The sequence below is a fragment of the Physeter macrocephalus genome, chromosome 21, assembly GCF_002837175.3.
Source record: "Physeter macrocephalus isolate SW-GA chromosome 21, ASM283717v5, whole genome shotgun sequence".
Lineage (NCBI taxonomy): Eukaryota > Metazoa > Chordata > Mammalia > Artiodactyla > Physeteridae > Physeter > Physeter macrocephalus.
In genome coordinates, this window is record NC_041234.1 from 92,557,580 (window position 1) to 92,578,209 (window position 20,630).

Sequence of the window (20,630 nt, forward strand, 5' to 3'; positions counted from 1 at the left end):
GGGATAGGGAGGGTGGGAGGGAGGGAGACGCAAGAGGGAAGAGATATGGGAACCTATGTATATGTATAGCTGATTCACTTTGTTGTAAAGCAGAAACTAACACACCATTGTAAAACAGTTATACTCCAATAAAGATGTTAAAAAATAAATAAATAAAATTTTTTAAAAAGCCTATTTACATCTGACGTGCGCTACTTGCATTATAAAGCGATATAACAATAGGTCTTTTCAAAATTGTACAGTTTAAGCTTTTCAAATTAACCTCGCCACAACTGGTCTAAATTAATTAGTTTATATACCCTAGTGTATTTCCCTCTGACAAAGCTTTAACCAAGGTGCACTTTGCCCCCTGTATGATCCTGCTCCCTTAAAAATACTAATAATGAAACGAAAAGATCTTTAAAGCAAAGAGTTAAACAGATTTTCACATGATCCCACAACAAATTCAGTAAGCGCCTAAAAGTATAGGAACTTAGACATCTCCATATGTAAATTTCATTGAGTTTTCTTGAGTCAGTTTTGTGTAGTTTTGACAAGAGGGGTTCTCATTCTAAAACTTCCAAAGACATTGAAAATGGGACATTGGAAGCAAGACATCATCCCAGCATGCCTGATCCACATGTGGTACCATTAGCCTAGTTCATCACATAACTTCTCTTTTAACCTATAGGGAGGTGCCAGACCAAACCAAATCAATATATGGAAACCCAAACACCAAACATTACCTTTATTTACATAAAGTTAAATCATTATGTACTGATATGGAAAAGCGCCCAGAAATAAAATAAGTGAAAAATAATATGTATAGTTTATAGGCCTAAAATATCTGTAAGAATAGTTACTCAACTCTCACCCCAGTGGTGACCTTTGGGGATTTTTAATAACTACTTATTTCTCAACCAATTTCATGGAATCCTGCTCTAGAATATTTAGGACAGGATTTGGTTTACAGAATCTTCTCATATTCATTACTTTTCACAAATCCTTTAAGAACATAAAGTGGAGCACATTTCTATGAGTACAAAGCAAGTCTTTTCCCCCAAAGAGTGCCCTTGCCTTGATTAATACATCCAAAGAGCTGGGGAGCTGCATGTCTGGGAAAGTTCCCAATGTAAGCTTAATCGGTTGTCTCCAGCACCCTTTGGGAGTGTTTTGTGGGCTGCTCGAGGTCCTACCCCATATCTAGGTTCCTTAGTCTCAGCCTTGGCTCCAGCTCTATTCTTGGTTTTTGGCTCTTCCACAGGAATGTTGGCCTGGAGACTCCCCTGCCTCTGCTTTATCATGGTTATCCAAGCTGGCTCTGAGGTGGCATGATCTGACTGTCGACCAGGAGCTTTTCCTGAGAAAGGAATGAAAGAAGTTAGAACTAAAGTGAGGCAGGGGCTTCCCTGGTGGCGCAGTGGTTGAGAATCTGCCTGCCAATGCAGGGGACACGGGTTTGAGCCCTGGTCTGGGAAGATCCCACATTGCCGCGGAGCAGCTAAGCCCGTGCGCCACAACTACCGAGCCTGTGCTCCAGAGCTCGCGAGCCACAACTGCTGAGCCCGCGTGCCACAGCTACTGAAGCCCATGCGTCTAGAGCCCGTGCTCCACAACAAGAGAAGCCACCGCAGTGAGAAGCCCGCGCACCGCGACGAAGACCCCCCCCCCGCAACGCAGGCAAAAATAAATAAATAAAATAAATAAATTTATCTTAAAAATAAATAAATAAAGTGAGGCAGGCAGGGTCTTGAGACTGGCTGGGACCTACCCACGATAATGTCCCAAATGGGGATCCTTGTTAACTGCCAGATAAAAGTAAAAAGATAACATATAGAGAAGGGCCCCCTTCTTTCGTGCCCTCCCCACAACTTGGCAAGGCAGGAGTTCCTTGAGTAGATAAGAAGCTGTACTTCAAAGTTTGCAAACCATCCCCTTACTGGTCTCTTTGCCTCCCTTGTCCATCCCTCTTCGTATCCCCATTTCAGGGAAGGATGATGGTTGCCAGGTGGGCTGGGAAAATTCCTAGGAGGCCAGACGCTTAGGTCACTGATGTCATTTCTCTAACTCCAAGGGAAATCTTATTGCATTTGTTACTTCGTGGTCTCTAATGCAAGTGTGTGGTTAAATGGATACGGTTATAGGCATGTACAAGACTGTGTGATGATGCGTCTGAAGGTACAAAGGCTTTGGGAGCGATAAATGCTCAAAAAATCACCTAGCTCTGGATTCTTAGACATTTCAGGTGAGTTAAGAAGCTGTGGAAGTACAAACATTTACAATAAATTAAGATTTCAAGCTGAGGGTCTGAACATAGTGCTCTATTACTGAGCTGGCTTTTAAAACCTACATGGTGTTGAGGGGAGCATAATCCATGTAAAGGTATTTTGAGAAAAGCATAAACTCCCATCTACATGTAAGGTGTATGGGGAAAGGGGGATGGGGAGATGGTTACGTGCCCATTACAGAATGTGGACAAATGTCCAGAGGGGGACCCCTTTGGGAAACAGAAGGAAGCTTGGTGAAATCTTTTTTCTCACCCTTATACTTCTGTGAGGGAGAGGTTTTTCTCAGGCGGACTCCAAAAACGTTTTCAACATCAGCCTGATTGGTGGATGGAGTTGAATGGCTGTTATCTCGATCACCACTCTCAAGAACTTCCTCCTTAGAGTAAGTGCCCTCAGCAGTGGATGTCTGCCAGACAGGAGCATCGGTGAACTTCACAGTTTTGGTAGCAGGAATCAGGGTGTTCTTAATGAGGTCTTCAGAGCCTTGGCTGTGTTTCTTGGTTTTGTTTGGAGGGGCTGGGTCTCTCGGTAGGGACCAGCAGCTAGGATCGCTCTCCAACATGGTTCCCTCAGCAGCAGAACTCATGGGCCTTGCATAAACCTGTTGCTGGTGTTCAGGGGCTGCAGGGGCCTGAAAAGGGTGTCTGGGAGACAGCTGCTCCCCCGAGCCTCTCCACTCCACAGGTGCACTCACTGGGCCTGTTGAGAAAGTCTGTGGCTGAAATCCAGCCTCATCTTCGGCTTGGCCAGGGTGTCTGCAAGGCAGCTGCTCTTTAGAACTACTCCACTTTACAGGAGTGCTCTCTGAACGTGAGAAGACTTCTTGCAGGCCTTCAGGCCTCCCCAAGCGTGGTAAAGGGCCTTTCGTAGGCAGCTGCTTCCAAAAAATGCCTCCCTCAATATCGGTACCCTCGTAGCCTGAGAAAACTTGGTGCTCGACTTTAGGCCTCGACAAAGATTTGGAAGGTTGATTTGAAGACAGAGGATCCACATAGACTCCCTCCTCAGTAGAAGGGCTCTCTAAAAAGACGTGCTGTACCATAAACTTCATGAACAACTGGAAAAGATGACTGGGAAGCACCAGGTCCTTAGATATGCCTTCTTCAACTGCCGTGCTCTCTAGACGTGAGGACATTTCCTCAACTTTAAACTCTTTAACCGACTGGGCAGGATATTTGGGAGGCAGTGACCTCTCAGAAATGCCCACCTCAATAGCAGCACCCTCAGAACTTGACATTTGCTGGAGTTTGGGTCTCACGGTGGACCGCGAAGGTTTGGAAGGCAGCAGCTTGGTAGAAGCACCCCCTTCAACGTCGACACTCTCTGGACCTGCAGGCATTGGTTGTTTGACGACTGGTCTCATCGGGGCCTGAGAAGTCACTCTGGGAGGCCGCGGCTCCATGGCGATGCCCGACTCCACAGCAGCGCTCTCTGGACCCGCAGAGGCCTGTCGCTCGGATGTAGGGCCCAGCCAGGACTGGAAAGGGTGCCTGGGAGGCATCTTCTGCACAGAAGCACCCCACACTCCAGGTACGTTCTTTGAAGCCCAGGAGACTTCTTTTTGGTCTTTGGGCCTCCCCAGGGCCTGGGAAGGGGGTCTGGGAGGCAGATTTTCCTCAAAGCTGCTCCAATCCTCAGCACTATTGTCCTTCTCGACATAACTATTTGATCCTGTGGCGACTTCATCTTCAGGCTCCCCCAAAGCCTGGGAAGCCCACCTGGAAACCACCCGCTCATCAGAACTGCTCATCTGCACAAAACTGGATTCTGCAAAGACTTCTTGGCCATCTTTGGACTTCCTCAAAGGCTGGAGAGAGTGCCTGGGAGCCCGCTGCTGCCCAAAGCCACTGCCCTCTTTGGAAGCACTCTCGGAACACGAGAAGACGGCTTCCACTTCTGGCTTCCCCAAGGCCCGGGAAGAATGCCTAGGAGCCTGCCGCTGATCAGGACCACTCACTTCCGCAGCCGAGCTTTCTGATTCTGGGAAGACTTCTTGTTCATTTTTGTGCTTCTTGGAGGGCTGGAAAAAATATCTAAGAGCGAACAGCTGCTGCTCAGAATGACCACCTGCCTCTGAAGTACTCTCTGCATCTGAGGCAACGGCTTCAGCTTTCAGCTTCCCCGAGGACAGGGAAAGGCTTCTGGGAGGCAGCCTCTCGGCAGAAATACCTCCCTCTACCAAAGCTCCCGCGGTATCTGAAATGCTTGCTGTCAAGGCCTGGAGAACGTTTCCAGGAGACTTTTCTTTGTAGGTATCTTGAGCTGACTTCATTTTAAATTGGACACTTTTCAGATCAAAGCTGGACGCTTCTTCCTCTTCTGACTGGCTATGAGAAGGCTCCATAAACACCTGATCCTCCAGTGTCACTGAGAAAATATCTTGGGGTGTAGAAGGGCTTCCCACCACGGGTAAAAGAGCAGCTCTGGCTTCTGTCTTCTTGGCTCCAGAAGCCCCATCTTCATGGGATGGTGACAGACCACTAACCCTGGACCCTTCCATGTCTTCAGGTATGGGTTGTGATGCTGATTCTTTTCTGGCTTCAAAATCTATACCGGCATTTCCCCTCCCCATGTCATCTTTATCTGAAAGCAGCTCCTGAGGAGTAGCGCTTTCTGTTTGTGCCGTTGGGGGCTGCTCCATGACTTGCTTCTCCAAGGGCAGGTGCCAGGAAAGGAAATCCCTGGCAGTCTTACCGGCAGGTGGGGACCCAGCCCCATTACCTAGGCCGAGTGCTTGACTGGATGGTTTCAAGCTTCTTCCTTTGGATCCATGCTCACTTGTTTCTGAAGTACTGGAGCCTCTTCTTCCAGATTGTCTTCTGTATGTTGCTGGAAATGGGTAGCCCTGACTCTCAGCGGCATCTCTGTTTGCAGCCTGATCTGTTGTCTTCTGTTCATAAATCCCAGTTTTGTTTCTCTGTTCCCAGCCTGAGGCACCTGTACCGAATAGAAGTAAGGAAAGGAAAGATGTGTACTTTTGATTTTGTAAAATAAGAATACTCCTCCCTGGCCCAATGGGTACCTATTTGCTATTGAATTCCCTAGCATGGAGAAGTAGCTGTTCAGAAGACAGAGAACAACTTAGTCACTATTAGCCTTCTGTGGTGGGAAATTTTGAAATCAAAGTGAAATCCGGTTTTATGAACTGATTCCAAGGTTGGCACATCACCATTATATCAATACTCTGTTCCACCATTAGATGTGAGACACAGCAAAAGGCAATTTTTGAACTTGTAACAACGATTACCTTTTAGGAAACTGACTGGGGCAGGGTGAAGGGAAATTTTACTTCCTACTTAGTATTTATATTTTCTACTTAATTCTACGTAATTTTTATATAATATGCAGGTATTGCTTTATTTTTTAGAAAGGTGTCAACAGGGGTTATCTGGAAGGTAGGATTATGGCCCCCCCCCTTTCTTCTGCTTTCAACTCTCTTTATTAAAATAATCTGATGTAATATACATGCAAAGCCATTCTTGGAAAGCCTTAACAATTGCATTGGTCCACAGGCTTCAGGTCAAGCACAAGAAAGCAGTTCTACAGACTGCTCCTCTCCTCTCTAGTACTTTTACTAAGGAACTTATTTTAATCCCCAAGTGGGAGGGCCGTCGGGGGCCTCCCCTCCCTCATCATCCACTGGTCCCTAGCTCCATCTAGTGGTTTCACAACCAGCATATAGTGCTGAGCATGGGGTGCTGTACTCCAAACCACTCCCATGACACGGAAAACCAAAGTATCTGCCCTCATGGACACTGAACGAGTTTTATCCTCTGTGTGTAAAAGTGACAGCTGTTAAAAATAAATATGAAAAGAGGATAAAAAGAAAGCAAAAGAAATTACTCATTTAATTTCTTTCCTGTTTTGTTGTTGTTATGCAGAAGAGTTTTGTGGTTTTGTTACTTTTCATGGGAAAACGTATTTAGGGATAGCCTGCCTTTGAACCCACATGTGAAATCCTTTGTGGCAAAAATATGAAATAGCTGTTTGACTTAATTTGTGGAACAGGAATTTTGGTTTATCAAGTATTGCTTGAAATTAGATTGCCATCAGCTGCAGCTAACATCCACATCCACACACACACACACACACACACACACACACACACACACACAGAGAGAGAGAGAGAGATTTTCACTCCAGTGGTATTTGTTGTTTAGGGATTTGATGGGTGTTGGCTGCCAAGGACATCTGTCTGCAGCTGCCCAAGCCCTCTTTGCCCATGGATATGGGAACTGGTCTCACTGTTAACACAAGACCTTTTCTCTCTACTGGAAGAGAAAAGCAACTTTAAAAAACCAGGGTTTTTCTTTCACCAGTTCTGTTATTATTGTCTGGTTCTGTTGCTGAGGGAGAATGCTGAAGGGGAAATCACCGGCTGCCCTCAGATATCTGGGCTCACTGAGGAACTCAGCATGTACATTAGACTTAGAATTAAACAAACCTACAAACAAACATAAAGCACCTCTCTGGTTGGAAATTCATTTAGGTACAATAGGAATCCAGGTATGACCCTTTACCTAAATCTCACACAAGTGGCAACTGTATTAATTGGGCAGTTTAGATGGATGAACTTGGACCACGTTAGTATACATCTTAAACTGAAAGCTCTCTGAGGACCAACAACAGCAGGCCTGGGTTCCTGTCACACAGCACCACGCCATTAAGCTTGAGGACATGTTTCTGGGTGAGGGTGAAGATGTGCCCACCTGTACTGTCTTTTTTCGGCTTCTTTTGGTCAGCTTCTTTCGGTTTGGTTGTGCTTTCCTCTTCTTCAGAAGCCAGTGGAAGGCTTGGCTTCCCCTGCTTTGGTTTTGCCTAAAAGAGGGAAAGAAAGAGCTTGAATCGGACTTAAGTGCTCTGAACCCACCCCTGCATGGTTGCCGAAGAAAAAAGCATCAGGAAAAAAGTCCTTGCTATCCAAATGGCTCTGTTGGGAGCATAATAATACAATTCACAATGGAAATGATTTCCAATGGCGTCCATAACCTGGTGATCATTTTATCTATTGGAAGTGGTTCACCTAGATTTGAAGTTTCTGATCTCTGAGTGATATGCTGCAGGGAACTCTAGAAAACACCCCAGAAACCACTGACCCACACCGCAAGGCCATAAATCTGAAAATGGGGTTGCCGGGCCTGACAGCAATCATACTCTTGGCAACACTGGAATTCTTAAATTTGCTTCACCAGACCTAGGAGCCACATTCAAGTCCTGTTTGGCTTCTTTTCAGGGAATTTAGTGAAAGCATGAATTATATCTTTCTAGCTCAAAAGAAGAAGAAGGATTGGGGTTTGGTTAGGAAGGAAGAGAGAAAAAGATGAAGGGGTCATCCCTCACACTGAACGGGGGTGAAATTGGTTTAGTATAATCAAGGTTTTCAGATAATGACAGTGCAGCTTTGGAAATGTCAGCGTTGCACTGCACTGAACAGTGTCTGTAATTAGCTTTGTGTAAGCCTTTGTGATATGCATCTAAAGGCAAACATACAACTCTTTATGTTCCTACTCGAAGTGCCTATGTAAACAGACACAGCTCAGAATTATTTACTTTTGAGTGAATGAGGTCAGATAGACCTGGATTCAGACCTTTGCTCCATCATGTACTCTCTGTGTGATCTTGGGCAAATTATTCTCTAAATCTCTGCCCGCATCTATAAATTAAGGAGAAGGGGAAACCTCCTGTGGGACTTGCAGACCTAAGAGATTCCAAAGCAGGGAGCCAGTGGCAGCAGCCTCTGTGTCATAAATGTTCCTGGACTCTTTTGTATTCATCCATGTGTCAGGGAGAGAGTCACAAGGAAGAAGTATATGTCCTGGCCTTGTTAGAGAGCGCTACCCAGGCCTTTCCTCAATTAGGCTATGCAGAAGGAAGAAAGTCAGAAAGAAGAGTCACACTAAGTTTCCCTTAGCCAACATTCCCTGTCTTCCAGGTTTGTGGTGAGGTTTCCAGGTGATCGTGCATATACAGGATTTAGTGCATAGTAATTGATCAGCCTCTGCTTGACACCAAACCAAGGAGATTCTCTCAGGGCCACCAGAACGCCCTCCTAGGCTGGCTACCCTACCAACTGTTCTTTCAACTTATACTTCGTTTTCCTTCTAAAGCTAAACTGTAATGTTTAAGCTAGGGGCAACATGATGGGGTGAAGAGGATACTGGGCTGGAAGTCAAAAGACTGGGTTCGGGTCCTAGCTCTGCCACAACCAGAGTGTTTGACCTGGGCATCTATTTGTGCTTTACTGTCCTTCCCTGTAAAATGCTTGTAACTATGAAATCTTTTCATCTTTTCCAGCTCAGATTTACAGCCCTTTACCTATGGCCCAGAGTCACTGAGACTAAAGATTCACCAAAGTGAATCTTCCAGCTAACTGACACATCCTTTAAAATACCAACATCTTTTAACAGCTTTTATTAAAAATCTTTTCCAAAGGCATTACTTCCCTACCTTCCTAAATAGGGATCAGGGAATATAGTCCAACTTTTCTTGATGATTTGGATGAATAATGAACATGACCTATTACACTGGATACAGTGTGGCCCTGCTGCTGCTATTGCTACTGTTGCTGCCACCTGCCCCCCTTGTAGTCACCCTAGTGAATTAATAAACCAGGGAGGATGGCAGAAATAGCTGAGAAACTCTCATGCCTGGGGATGGTAAGGGTTTAACTGCACCACCAAAGATTAGACTTTCTGCCTGCGAGCCCAAGATTTAACCTATAACAACCTGACTCAGTTCTTGAATTTACTAATAGAGAGTTTATTACATTAAAGCAGGACAAATGTTTAGATTGATGTTAGGAAATATTGACTATAAATAATTTAACTCTATTCATTAACCTATAAGATACATAGTTAGCTTACTCAAATTAATAGAAAGAGAAAACTACATGTCTTAAAATATTAATTTTCTTAATTGCAATCCCCAAGGTAACCACCAAGAAAATAATTTTAAAACATATAGAGAAGGAAAAGAGAAGGGAATGAAAACAGTACACTGAAAAAAAAAATAATTAAATCCCAAATAAGGTAGTAATGGAAGAACTGAGGTACAAAAAAGATGTAAGATATATAGGGAAAAAAGAGCAAAACAGAAGAAGTCCTTCCTTATCAGTAATTGCTATGAATGTAAATGAATTAAACTCTCCAATTAAAAGGCAGAAATTGGCCAGATGAATTTTAAAAACATGATCCATTTATATGCTATCTACAAGAGACTCACTTTAGATCCAAAGACACAAATAAGTTGAAAGTGAAAGGATGATTAAAGGGTTTCCAAGCAAATGGTAGCCAAAAGAGAGGTCGGGTGGCTATACTAACATCAAACAGAACAGACTTCAGGTCAAAATTGTTATAGGAGACAAAGATGGACATTTTACATTGATAAAAGGGTCACTCCATCAGGAAGATAGAACAATCATAAATGTATACACACCAAACAACTGACCCACTCCTAAATACATGAAGCAGAAACTGACAGAATTGAAGGGAGAAATGGACAGTTATACAATAATAGAGACTTCAGTATCCCACTTTCAATAATGAATAAATAGTTAGACAGAAGAGCAATAAGGAAATAGAGGACTTGAAACAATACTATAAACCAAGTAAGCCTAACAGATATATACAGAACATTCCATTCAACGAGAGCATAATACATATTCTTCTGAAATACACATGGAACATTCTCCTGTGTAGACCATATGCTAGGCCACAAAATAAATCTTAATAAATGTTAAAAGATTGAAATCATGCAAAGTATCTTCTCTGACCACAACAGAACGAAACTAGAAATCAGTAACAGAAGGAAGACTGGAAAATTCACAAATAGGCGGAAATTAAACAACACACCCTTAAGCAACAAATGGGTCAAGGAAGAAATCAAAAGGAAAGTTAGAAAATACTTTGACATGAATTAATACTAAAACACAACATAACAAAACTTATGTGATACAGCAAAAGCAGTCCTTAGAAATTTATAGCTGTATATGCTTGTTAAAAAAGAAGAAAGATCTCAAGTCAATAGCCTAACTCTCCACCTTAAGGAACTAGAAAGATAAAACTAAACCCAAAGCTAGCAAAAGGAAGGAAATAACAAAGATGAAAGCAGAGGTAATGAAATAGGAAACAGAAAAACAATACGGAAAATCAATGAAACCAAAAGTTGGTTCCTTGAAAAGTAAAACAAAATTGACAAATCTTTAGCTAGATTGATTAAGAAAAAAAGAGATAAGATACAAATTACTAAAATAAGAATGAAAGGGAACAATTACTACTGACCTTATAGAAATAAAAAGTATTATAAGACAGTACTATGAATAACTGTATAGATAGCCTAGATGAAATGGATAAATTCCTAGACACATCCAAATTACCAGAACTGAATCAAAAAGAAGTCGAAAATCTGAATATACCTATAACAAGTAAAGAGATTGAATCAGTAATCAAAACCTCCCAACGAAGAAAAAAACAGTACCAGATGGCTTTACTGGTGAATTCTACCAAACTTTTAAAGGATAATGCCAATCCTTCGCAAATGTTTCAAAAAAATATGAGGGAACGCTTCCTGATTCTATGAGGCAAACATTACCATGATTCCAAAGCCAGATAAAGGCATCACAAGAAAAGAATGCTATAGACCTACATCCCTCATGAATACATGTGCAAAATACTAGCAAACCAAATCCAACAGCAATTATACTTTATGAGCAACTGGGATTTATCCCAGAATTGCAAGGAGGTTCAACATATGAAAATAATTATGTAATATATTATGAAAATCAAAGGTAATGTACCATATTAATAGAAAGAAAGAAAAAATAATATGATCATCACAATTGATGTAAAAAAAGCCTTTTACAAAATCCAATACCCTTTATGCTAAAAGCACCTAACAAACTAGGGATAAAAAGCATATATGAAAAACCCATAGCTAACATCATACTTAATGGTGAAAGGCTTAATGGTGAAAGCTTTTCCCCTGAGATGAGGAACAAGACAAAGATGTCTGCTTTTGCCACTTTTATTCAGCAGTCTACTGGAAGTTCTAAACAGAGCAATTAGGCAAGGAAAAGAAAATGCCTACAAATTGGAAAGGAAGAAGTAAAACTATCCCTCTTTACAAATGACATAATCTTATGTACAGAAAATTCTGTATATAGATATAGTCATTATACTTATAATGAATGATCACATATGGAATTTCAAAGAGAAATGGAAACTATTTTTAAAAGGAGCCAAATAGAAATTCCCAGAACATATGAAAATTACAATGTCTGGGGAAAAAATTCCCAGATAGATTTTGCATACTCATGGAAGCAGAAGAAAATACCAAGTAAATTTGTATAGAGAAGTCAATATAAATGACATACTATAAAGAAAAGAAATTAAAAGGTTAACAAATTTAAAAAAAGAAAATTCTGAAAAATCCCCATAAATCTGTTAGAGCTAATAAATGAATCAATCATAGTTGAAAGATACAAAATCTAGTTGTATCTCTATACACTCAGAATGAACAACCCCAAAAAGGTAATTAAGAAAACACTTCCATTTACAATAGCATCAAAAAGAATGAACGAATTGGAAATAAATTTAACCAAGGGGTTCAAGACTTGCACACTGTAAACTACAAAATATTGCTGAAAGAAATTAAAGAACTAAAAAAATGAAAAGACATCTCATATTCATGGACTGGAAAACCTAATGTTAAGATGGTGATACTCCCCAAAGTGATCTACAAATTCAGTGCCATCCTTATCAAAATCCCAGTGTGTCTTTTTGAAGATATGGAAAAACTGATTGTAAAATTCATACAGAATTTCAAGGGATCTCGAATAGCCTAAACGATCTTGAAAAGGAAGAATAGAATTGGAGGACTCACACTTCTTGATTTCAAACCTTACTACAAAGCTACAGTAATCAGGACAGTGTGGTACTGGCATAAGCATAGACATATAGATCAATGGAATAGAATTGAGCGTCCAGAAATAAACCCATTCATCTACGGTTAAGAGATTTGCAGAAGGGTGACAAGACCATTCAATGGAGGAAAGAATAGTCTTTTCAACAAATGGTGCTGGGACAACTGGATAGCCACATGCGAAAGAATGAAGTTAGACCCTTATCTCACACAATATGTAAAAATAAACTCAAACTGGATCAAAGGTCTAAATATAAGAGCTAAAACTCTTAGAAGAAAACATAGGGGTAAATCTTCATGATCTTAGATTTGGCAATGGTTTCTTAAATAGGACACCAAAAGCACAAGTACCAAAAGAAAAAAAATCAATAAATTGGACTTCAACAAAAATTTTAAAATTTTGTCCAATTTTGTTCTCTTGATAAAGTTAAAAAACAACTCACAGAATGGGAGAAATTTTTTGCAAATCGTATATCTGATAAGGGTGCAGTATCCAGAATATATTAAAAAAAACTTTTACAACTCAACAACGAAGAAACAAACAACCCAATTTAAAAACGGGCAAAGGACTTGAATAGACATTTCTCCTAAGAAGGTAATACAAATGGCCAATAAGCACACGAAATGATGCTTCACGTCATTAGTCACTAGGGAAATGCAAATCAAAACCGCAGTGAGATACTTCACACCCACGAGAAACACTGTATATAAAAAAAGGAAAATGACAAGTGTTAGCCAGGATGTAGAGGTATTGGAACCCTCATATATAGTTGGTGGGAATGTAAAGTGGTGTAGCTGCTGGGGAAAACAATTTGGTGGGTCCTCAAACAGTTAAGTATAGAATTACCATATGACCCAGCAGTTCCACTTCTAGGTATATACCTAAATGAATTAAAAACAGGTGTTCAAACACAAAGACTTGTGTATGAATGTTCACGGCAGCGATAGCCAATGGTGGATAGGACCCAAATGTTCATCAATGGATGAACAGCTAAACTAAACATGGGACAGCCATACAATGGAGTATTATTCAGCCATAAAAATGACTGAAGTACTGATCTGTGCTACGACACGGATGAACCTCAAAAACATTATGCTAAGTGAAAGAAGCCAGACACAAAAGGCCATGTATTGTATGATTACATTTACATGAAGTATCCAGAATAGGCAAATCCAGAGACAGAAAGCAGATTAGTAGTCACCAGGGGCTGAGAGGGAGGAGGAATGAAGAGTGACTGCTTAGCGGTCCTGGGGCTTCCTTATGCAGGAACCAAAGCTATTCTGGAACTGGAGAGCGGTGATGGTCGCACAACATTGTGAATGTACTTAATGCCACTGAATTGTACACTTAAACATGATGAATTTTATGTTCACCATGATAAAAAATGTTATCTAATTCAATCCTTCCACCAATTCAGACTGCTCCAATTTGTCTGACTTAGTGCTATCGTTGTAACCGAAATTCATCAATCAGTGAGCATCCTAATTTGGCTTTGAGAGTTTGGCGGCCGTCTGTCCTGAGCAGGAGCAGAGCCTATGACAGAAGCGAGTGTGTCAGCTCCATGGCAACAAGGAATGTTAAAGCCTGTGCTTTAACTTTGGTCCTAACCAAGTTGGTTTTTTGTTGCCATATCTAACTGAAGGCTGCTTCCCTCCATAGAATCTTTGAACATCAAAACAGAGTTTTGCGCTGACTGGCCAATTATCTTCATCATAAATTACCTTTCTGTATGCTTTTTAGTCCCCGAGGTTAATCGTTCTAAACTCTACTTCACTCTAAAAGCCCTCTCAAGTTCAAAAACAACCAATCAAATGAACCACACAATAGTATGAGAACGGAAGTGTTGATATGAGCACAATCTGCTGATTTTCCAATTGTTGATGGGTATTTTTTGGTTGGCAAAGCTAGACATATGAAATACACATACCTGCCCTCTCGTGTCAAATGACCTTTCATACAAATATGTGTCTATCAAACAACACTACATGCCCTAACCTTTGAGATTTTGGCATTTGAATCTGTAGAGGCTTTACTTCCATAAAAATCTCTATTGTTTTCTTCGTGAAATAACTGAAAGCATCCGCAAACTTTTTTTTCAGGAGTACGGTCTTCCATTGCTTATAAATTACAGCGCTGATCATTTGGTTTGTAGAATTGGACAGAACATGTAAACCACCAGGCAAATCAAAAGCAAGAATGGCAGCTCCTTCCCCAGACACCCCCCTAGTATTGAGCTACAGCAGGAATAAAAGCGTCCCCCACAACCTGCGACTTAGGCTGGAGCTAACACTTGCCTTCTTCAATGTCAAGGTCATGTGTGATGAACCCTTCTTTCGTGGGCTCTTCGGTAACTCATCATCAACAGAGATTTCTTCAAAATCCTTAGAGACTGTGTCAGAGCGAATAAGAGGTGGGCTGATGCTGGGTTGGCGCGGGTGCCATGGTGGGATCTGTCAAAGAGGAGGATAGAAGGAAAAAGTTAAAACCTGTGTGCCTTCCTCCAAATTACTTGTTGCTTAATGATCGAAGAGCTAAGAACCCAAAGTGAAAGCAATGAGCCAACGAAAGAATCTCCTACCCCCTTGTCTTCCCTTCCAGTACGTACTCAAACCAAAGACGAACAGCCTTGGTTCACTCTCTGGGTTGCTGCACAGTTTTGCCAGTCCCCAAAGACAGAAACTTCATAATTGCTTGTTTGATCAGAACCAGAATCCTGGTGTTACCTCCTACTGCTGCCAACTATAAATCTTGTTTGAGTCTGACCTTTGTTTTGATCTTGGCGCTGTCTTTGGAAGTCCAGATCTTGTGAAGGTGAGTCTTTGAGTTATGATCTGGGCTTGGCATCCAAACTCCAATCCTGATTTCTATCATTCTATCAGTCCAGGAATTGTCTGGATTAAATCTTGACCGTGTTGGTTGCTTATCTTAAGCCCATCAAGATTGATTTTCTGGGATTTTTAGAAAATCTACAGAACCAGTCCTGGTTAGAACTGGTTTACTAGTTTTCTGAAGTGGATAAAATTGATCATTTGGGTTTACCTTGAGCTTCAGCAGACTGATTTAGTTGATTCCAGTTTGAAGCTCACGGTACACTTGAATTTGAGGCACTGGTCCCTGCCGGGGCCCTCTTGATGTGGATCAGAATACCTGATTTTTTTTTTTTTTTTTTTTTTTTTTTTGTGTGTGTGCGGTACGCGGGCCTCTCACTGTCGTGGCCTCTCCCGTCGCGGAGCACAGGCTCCGGACGCGCAGGCTCGGCGGCCGTGGCTCACGGGCCCAGCCGCTCCGCGGCACGTGGGGTCTTCCCGGACCGGGGCGCGAACCCGCGGCCCCTGCATCGGCGGGCGGACTCTCAACCGCCGCGCCACCAGGGAAGCCCCGCGAATACCTGATTTTATCTTTAACAAATACTGGCTAAGCATGTACAGTGTACCATGCCCATTTTAGGCAGTGGGCCTACAGCAATAAACAGAACAAAATCCTTGTTGCCATGGAGCTGACACGCTTGCTTCTGTCATAGGCTCTACTCCTGCTCAGGACAGACGGCCGCCAAACTCTCAAAGCCAAGGAAAAGGGGCCACCATGAGTTTCTGCCTGTGGGGCACTCCCAGCCAATGTCTAAGGTGCCCTCTTATTACTACCATCCCCAAGCCCAACCGTGATAATAATCACTATACTAATGGCAGCTAACTTTTACTGAAGGCTTTACTCTGCTTTAATCTTTATGATTCCCTTCCCCTTGCTAGCTTTGGGTTTAGCTTGCTTTACTCTTTCTAGTTCCTTAATCTGGAGAGTTAGGTTATTGATTTGAGATTTTTCTCCCTGCCAGGCAGGGAGTGCTCTCCATAGATGTATTTCATTCGAACCTTACAGTTCTTTGAAAGCATTTGCTCTTGTGGTCTCCATATTACCGATGGGGAAAACCAGGTCTGAGAAATTACATGACTGGCCCTAACTCTCACAGTGGCAGAGCAAGCATCTGAAAAGGTCTGCTTGTCTTTAAGCCTACGTTCCTAACCAATCTGCACTCCTGTCTCCCAACCACAAGGGCCAGGAAGGGGATGTCCCATACTCAAGTTCAGGAAGTTTAAAGGCAACAGCCAGAAGAGGTGGTGTGCCTGCTTCCTTAAGAAGGGCTGCAGAGGGAGAGTTGGGTCTGTGAGCAATAAGAAAAGCTGCTTTGTAGTCTCAGTTTCTTAAATTACCGAATTCAGTTTGATTCAACAATAAGAAGATGCTAATAATCTGCTATTACCTCTTCTTGTCAATTTGTCCTCAAATAAAAGGAATATGAAACATCTTGAAGAGTAATCTAGGCACCCACATTCCTAACACTTCAGATAGGACATCAGGTGAAAATCTGCCAGTAGCATATGCTTGTCAGAGATGAATCCATGCGGGTCTAAGTATGCACAGCTGGGGCGGTGAAACTCCGAATGGCTCATGAAATCACTGATGGCTCCTTTGGCCGTTCACTCCTCTCCTAATTAGATAGCTGTGGTAATTCTAGAGCTCATACATGTCGATGGGCGCTGACACCCCCTCTCGGGGGGGTGGGAGATGCGTGCATTTATCAGATCGAAACAAAAAATTGGCTCGGTCTTGGTATTTCTAACAAAACTGTATGCCTGGATTTCCTCTCCTGCAATCTCCCAGTTGCTCTGAATGTCACTTAATCCATTAAGAATCCTGCTCCTTCAAGGGACCCAACCGTTGGCCAAGTCCGTATTTACCCGAGCTTCTATGCAACACTGCATGTCAGGACCCTTGACTTAATGCTATCAACCACCCTGTCATTTAGGAATGTCACCTTGGCACTTAAGGGAAGTTTCCCACGCAAACATCAATCTGGTTGTTGATGACTCAGCTTCTGTTAACACCCTACTCCATCTTCAGCCCTGTTTCCCAGGGGAGGGACTAAGGGAGCAAACCAAAAGTATGAGGGGTGGGCCCAAATGAGACACTTAAGAAAACTTGTCTTTGGGCTACTGTGGTTTTCCCTGCCCCCTTCATTGTGGGAAGAAATGCCCCTAGAAACTTTTTCTTATCTTTTTTATTTTAATGGACTATCTCTTCTATAAGAGTCTCTTTGTTTCTGGGACTGAGAGAAGGGAGAGAGGGAGGAGTCCAGGAAACAGTGTTCCCCTTTCTGAATATGAGAAATAACCCCGTGGCATTTGGTCATGTGTACCTGGATTTTTGCCACTGGATGCCAAGGGAGTATAGCTGTGGGGACAAGTGAAAGCTGGTGTTGATGTTTAAAACTGAAGACTGGAAAGTTCATGGAAGTGACTTTTCCTGCTGTCGTGTGAGAGGCCAACAGTCTGCTGACCTAGGGGCTGCTTTACAACCATAAGATCAGCGCTACTGGTGACCATCTCAGTGTTTGCTTCCCTACCCTTCATGGCTAATGTACCCAGCAGAACTTCCACACTCAGTATGAAAACCAGAGCGAGAGATAGGGGGTCTTAAGCAGACATGTCAGAAATAAGCCCCAGTTACCTCTTGCCAAATGCAAAATAATCAGCTCTCTAGTGGAGAAGAGTCTGACGGAGCAATGGGTAGGGGTAACTGGAGGTAAGAGACCGTTCTACATATGTGTTGCATTTTACAGAGACTAAAGATGTACCCTCCTTCCTGTGGAGGCAGGGCCAGAGAAGCTCAACATCTTAGAGACTGGTGTAAGGGAAAGACTATGGGTTTGGAGGTCAACACATCTGGGTCAGAGTTCCAGGTCTACCACTAACTACATGGGTCAGCTTGAGCAATTTCTTTAATCTCTCTGAATCTTTATTCAATCCTCATGAGCAACCCTTTGAGGTAGATGTTAATATTATAACCAATGTAGATGAGGAAAGGAAGGCTTAGAGAGGTTAAGCAATCAGCCCAAAGTCTCAGAGCCAATAAGTAGCAGAGCAAGGATTCAAGTGTAGGTCTATCTGTCCGACTTTGAATAATTCTCTATTACCTCAGTGATCTTGGTGCCTGCAACCCAGACTCCACTTCTGGGCACATATTGCGGCATAGCTCCAAACACAGCTCCATGCATACTATCAGTCCAAACTCTAGTCAGAGTTCTAAAATCATGAGATCTCTGTGGAAGAAAGAAAACACATGGGGGTTGGAATGTCTGCACATTAACAGTGGAATGTCACTGTCATAATACTTAAAGCATTCTTGGGGTGTGTAAACAGAAGTGAATATGGTGATACCAGCCAACACTGTGTGCCCGGCACTAGGTAAGCACATCATGTATTTATTTGTTCTCTCATCAATGTTTACAACAGTGGGGTAGAATCAACTGAGAAGCAGGTCCAAATTCCTCCTTCCTTGTTTTTTGACAGGAGAGGAGTCGGGAATGGAAGATGAGTAGTCCAATTAGGCACTGATGCTCGAGTTCACTATTACCTGACGCAGTCTGCCTCTCTGGACCTCTGGAGAGGAGCATATTCTGCTTCCTGATCTTTTAGACTCAGAATCCAACATGAAGATGCTGTCATGGGACAGGGCTTTGTTCCCCATGCTGCTCTTGGCCCTGGACAGGAAGGAAAAAGTCTTATGAAAGCAGCCAAGGGAACCAAAGGAACAAAGACACATGTATCAATATGTCTATAATATGGCCTACCATAGACACCTCAGAAGCATATGTGCTGACACAGAAAGTTGTCCGTGAGATATAGAGTGAAAAAAATAAAGAATAGTATGGTCCCATTTAATACGTATACATATGTTACATACATATGTAGTTTGTGTTCATAGAGAAAAGTCTGGAAGGATATCCACCAAATTGTTAGTGGTGGTTCCCTCTGAGGAATGGCACTAGGGACAGGAGGGGTATTTTCATTTTATACTCTATGTACTTCTGCATAATTCTGATTTTTTTTAATGATCAACACGTATCTTTTTTATATAATAGCTTTACTTTTACTGAGATATAGTGTACCTACCATACAATTCACCATTGAAAGTATACAGTTCAGTAGTGGCAGCACTGTGGAAGGGGAGGGAGGACCCTGAATCTTGCTATTATTAAGATGAGAGTTATAAAAGATCTTTCACACCCAATTTGTCTCTAGTATTTTTGTTTTGATTAAAAATATCACATATGGGGCTTCCCTGGTGGCGCAGTGGTTGAGAGTCCGCCTGCCGATGCAGGAGACGCGGGTTCGTGCCCCGGTCCGGGAGGATCCCGCGTGCCGCGGAGCGGCTGGGCCCGTGGGCCATGGCCGCTGAGCCTGCGCTTCCGGAGCCTGTGCCCCGCAAAGGGAGAGGCCACAACAAGTGAGAGGCCCGCGTATCGCAAAAAAAAAAAAAAAAAAAAAAAAAAATATCACATATGTGCCCAGATGCTGGATACTTTCATTCACCAGGTCTTTTCCTCTTTCACACAAGGGTTCTGAAATATATTTGTCTTATTTTCAAAGTCATCTTATGCACCCACCCTACCCACCTCCAGCTTGCTAAACCCAGATGGAAACACCTTCTGATTGGGAATGGAACCAGGTTGATAAGAATTACGTTAGGACAAATCAGGGGAAAGTTAGAAGCAAATGAAAAGCTAAAGGCACAAAACACTCCTTTGGGGATGTGGGAATATATATTCACCTTTTAAAATTTTCAACCAAAGACATCACAAGAAAAGAAAACTACAAACCAATATATCTTATGAATATAGATGCAAAAATCTTCAATAAAATACTAGCCGTCTGAATCCAGCAACATATAAAAAGAATTATACACTATGACCAAGTAGGACTTGCAAGGAATGCAAGGTTACTTTAATATATGAAAACCAATTAATGTAATATACAATATCAATAGAATAAAAAGAAGAAACCACATACATGGTCACTTCAATAGATGCAGAGAAAGCATTTGTAGAATCCAACACTTTTTCATGAAAAATACACTCAACCTTGATGGAGAACATCTGTGAGAAACACACAGCTAATATCATAATGATGAAAGACTGGATGCTTTCTCCCTCGGATCAAGAACAAGACAAGGATGTCTGCTCTCACCACTTCTAGTCTGCATTGTACTGGGCTGTAGGCAGGGAAATTAGGTAAGAAAATGAAATAAAAAGCATCCATACTGGACAGGGAGAAGTGAAATTATCTCTAATCACGGATGACATAATCTTGTGTATAAAACTCCTAAGGAACCCATTAAAAACTACTAGAACTAATCAATGAGTTCAGCAAGGTTGCAGGATACAAGACCAATATACAAAAATTGATTGTATTTCTACATACTTGCAATGAACAATCCAAAAGTGAAATTTAGAAAACACTTCCACTTACAATACCACCAAAAAGAATAAAATATGGATGGACCTAGAGATTATTATGCTAAGTGAAATAAATCAGACAGAGAAAGACAAATACCGTATGATCTCACTTATATGTGGAATCTAAAAAACAAAACAAAAAACAAGACAAAAC

At 42.0% G+C, this 20,630-nt stretch overlaps 1 protein-coding gene across 1 annotated transcript in view; it reads right to left on the minus strand.

Annotated features, from left to right (window-relative positions):
* The window catches only part of KIAA1210 (KIAA1210 ortholog), a 34,195-nt gene that overhangs the window by 2,782 nt on the left and 10,783 nt on the right, over nucleotides 1-20,630 (minus strand). The window contains exons 3-11 of the mRNA XM_024128067.1: nucleotides 18,595-18,721; nucleotides 18,155-18,280; nucleotides 14,481-14,636; nucleotides 7,273-7,336; nucleotides 6,977-7,081; nucleotides 4,332-5,204; nucleotides 2,446-4,121; nucleotides 1,751-1,784; nucleotides 1,176-1,339 (exon numbers count right to left, since the gene is read on the minus strand). Of these exons, the coding sequence (XP_023983835.1) occupies nucleotides 1,176-1,339; nucleotides 1,751-1,784; nucleotides 2,446-4,121; nucleotides 4,332-5,204; nucleotides 6,977-7,081; nucleotides 7,273-7,336; nucleotides 14,481-14,636; nucleotides 18,155-18,280; nucleotides 18,595-18,721 (3,325 nt within the window). The remainder of the gene's footprint in view (nucleotides 1-1,175; nucleotides 1,340-1,750; nucleotides 1,785-2,445; nucleotides 4,122-4,331; nucleotides 5,205-6,976; nucleotides 7,082-7,272; nucleotides 7,337-14,480; nucleotides 14,637-18,154; nucleotides 18,281-18,594; nucleotides 18,722-20,630) is intronic.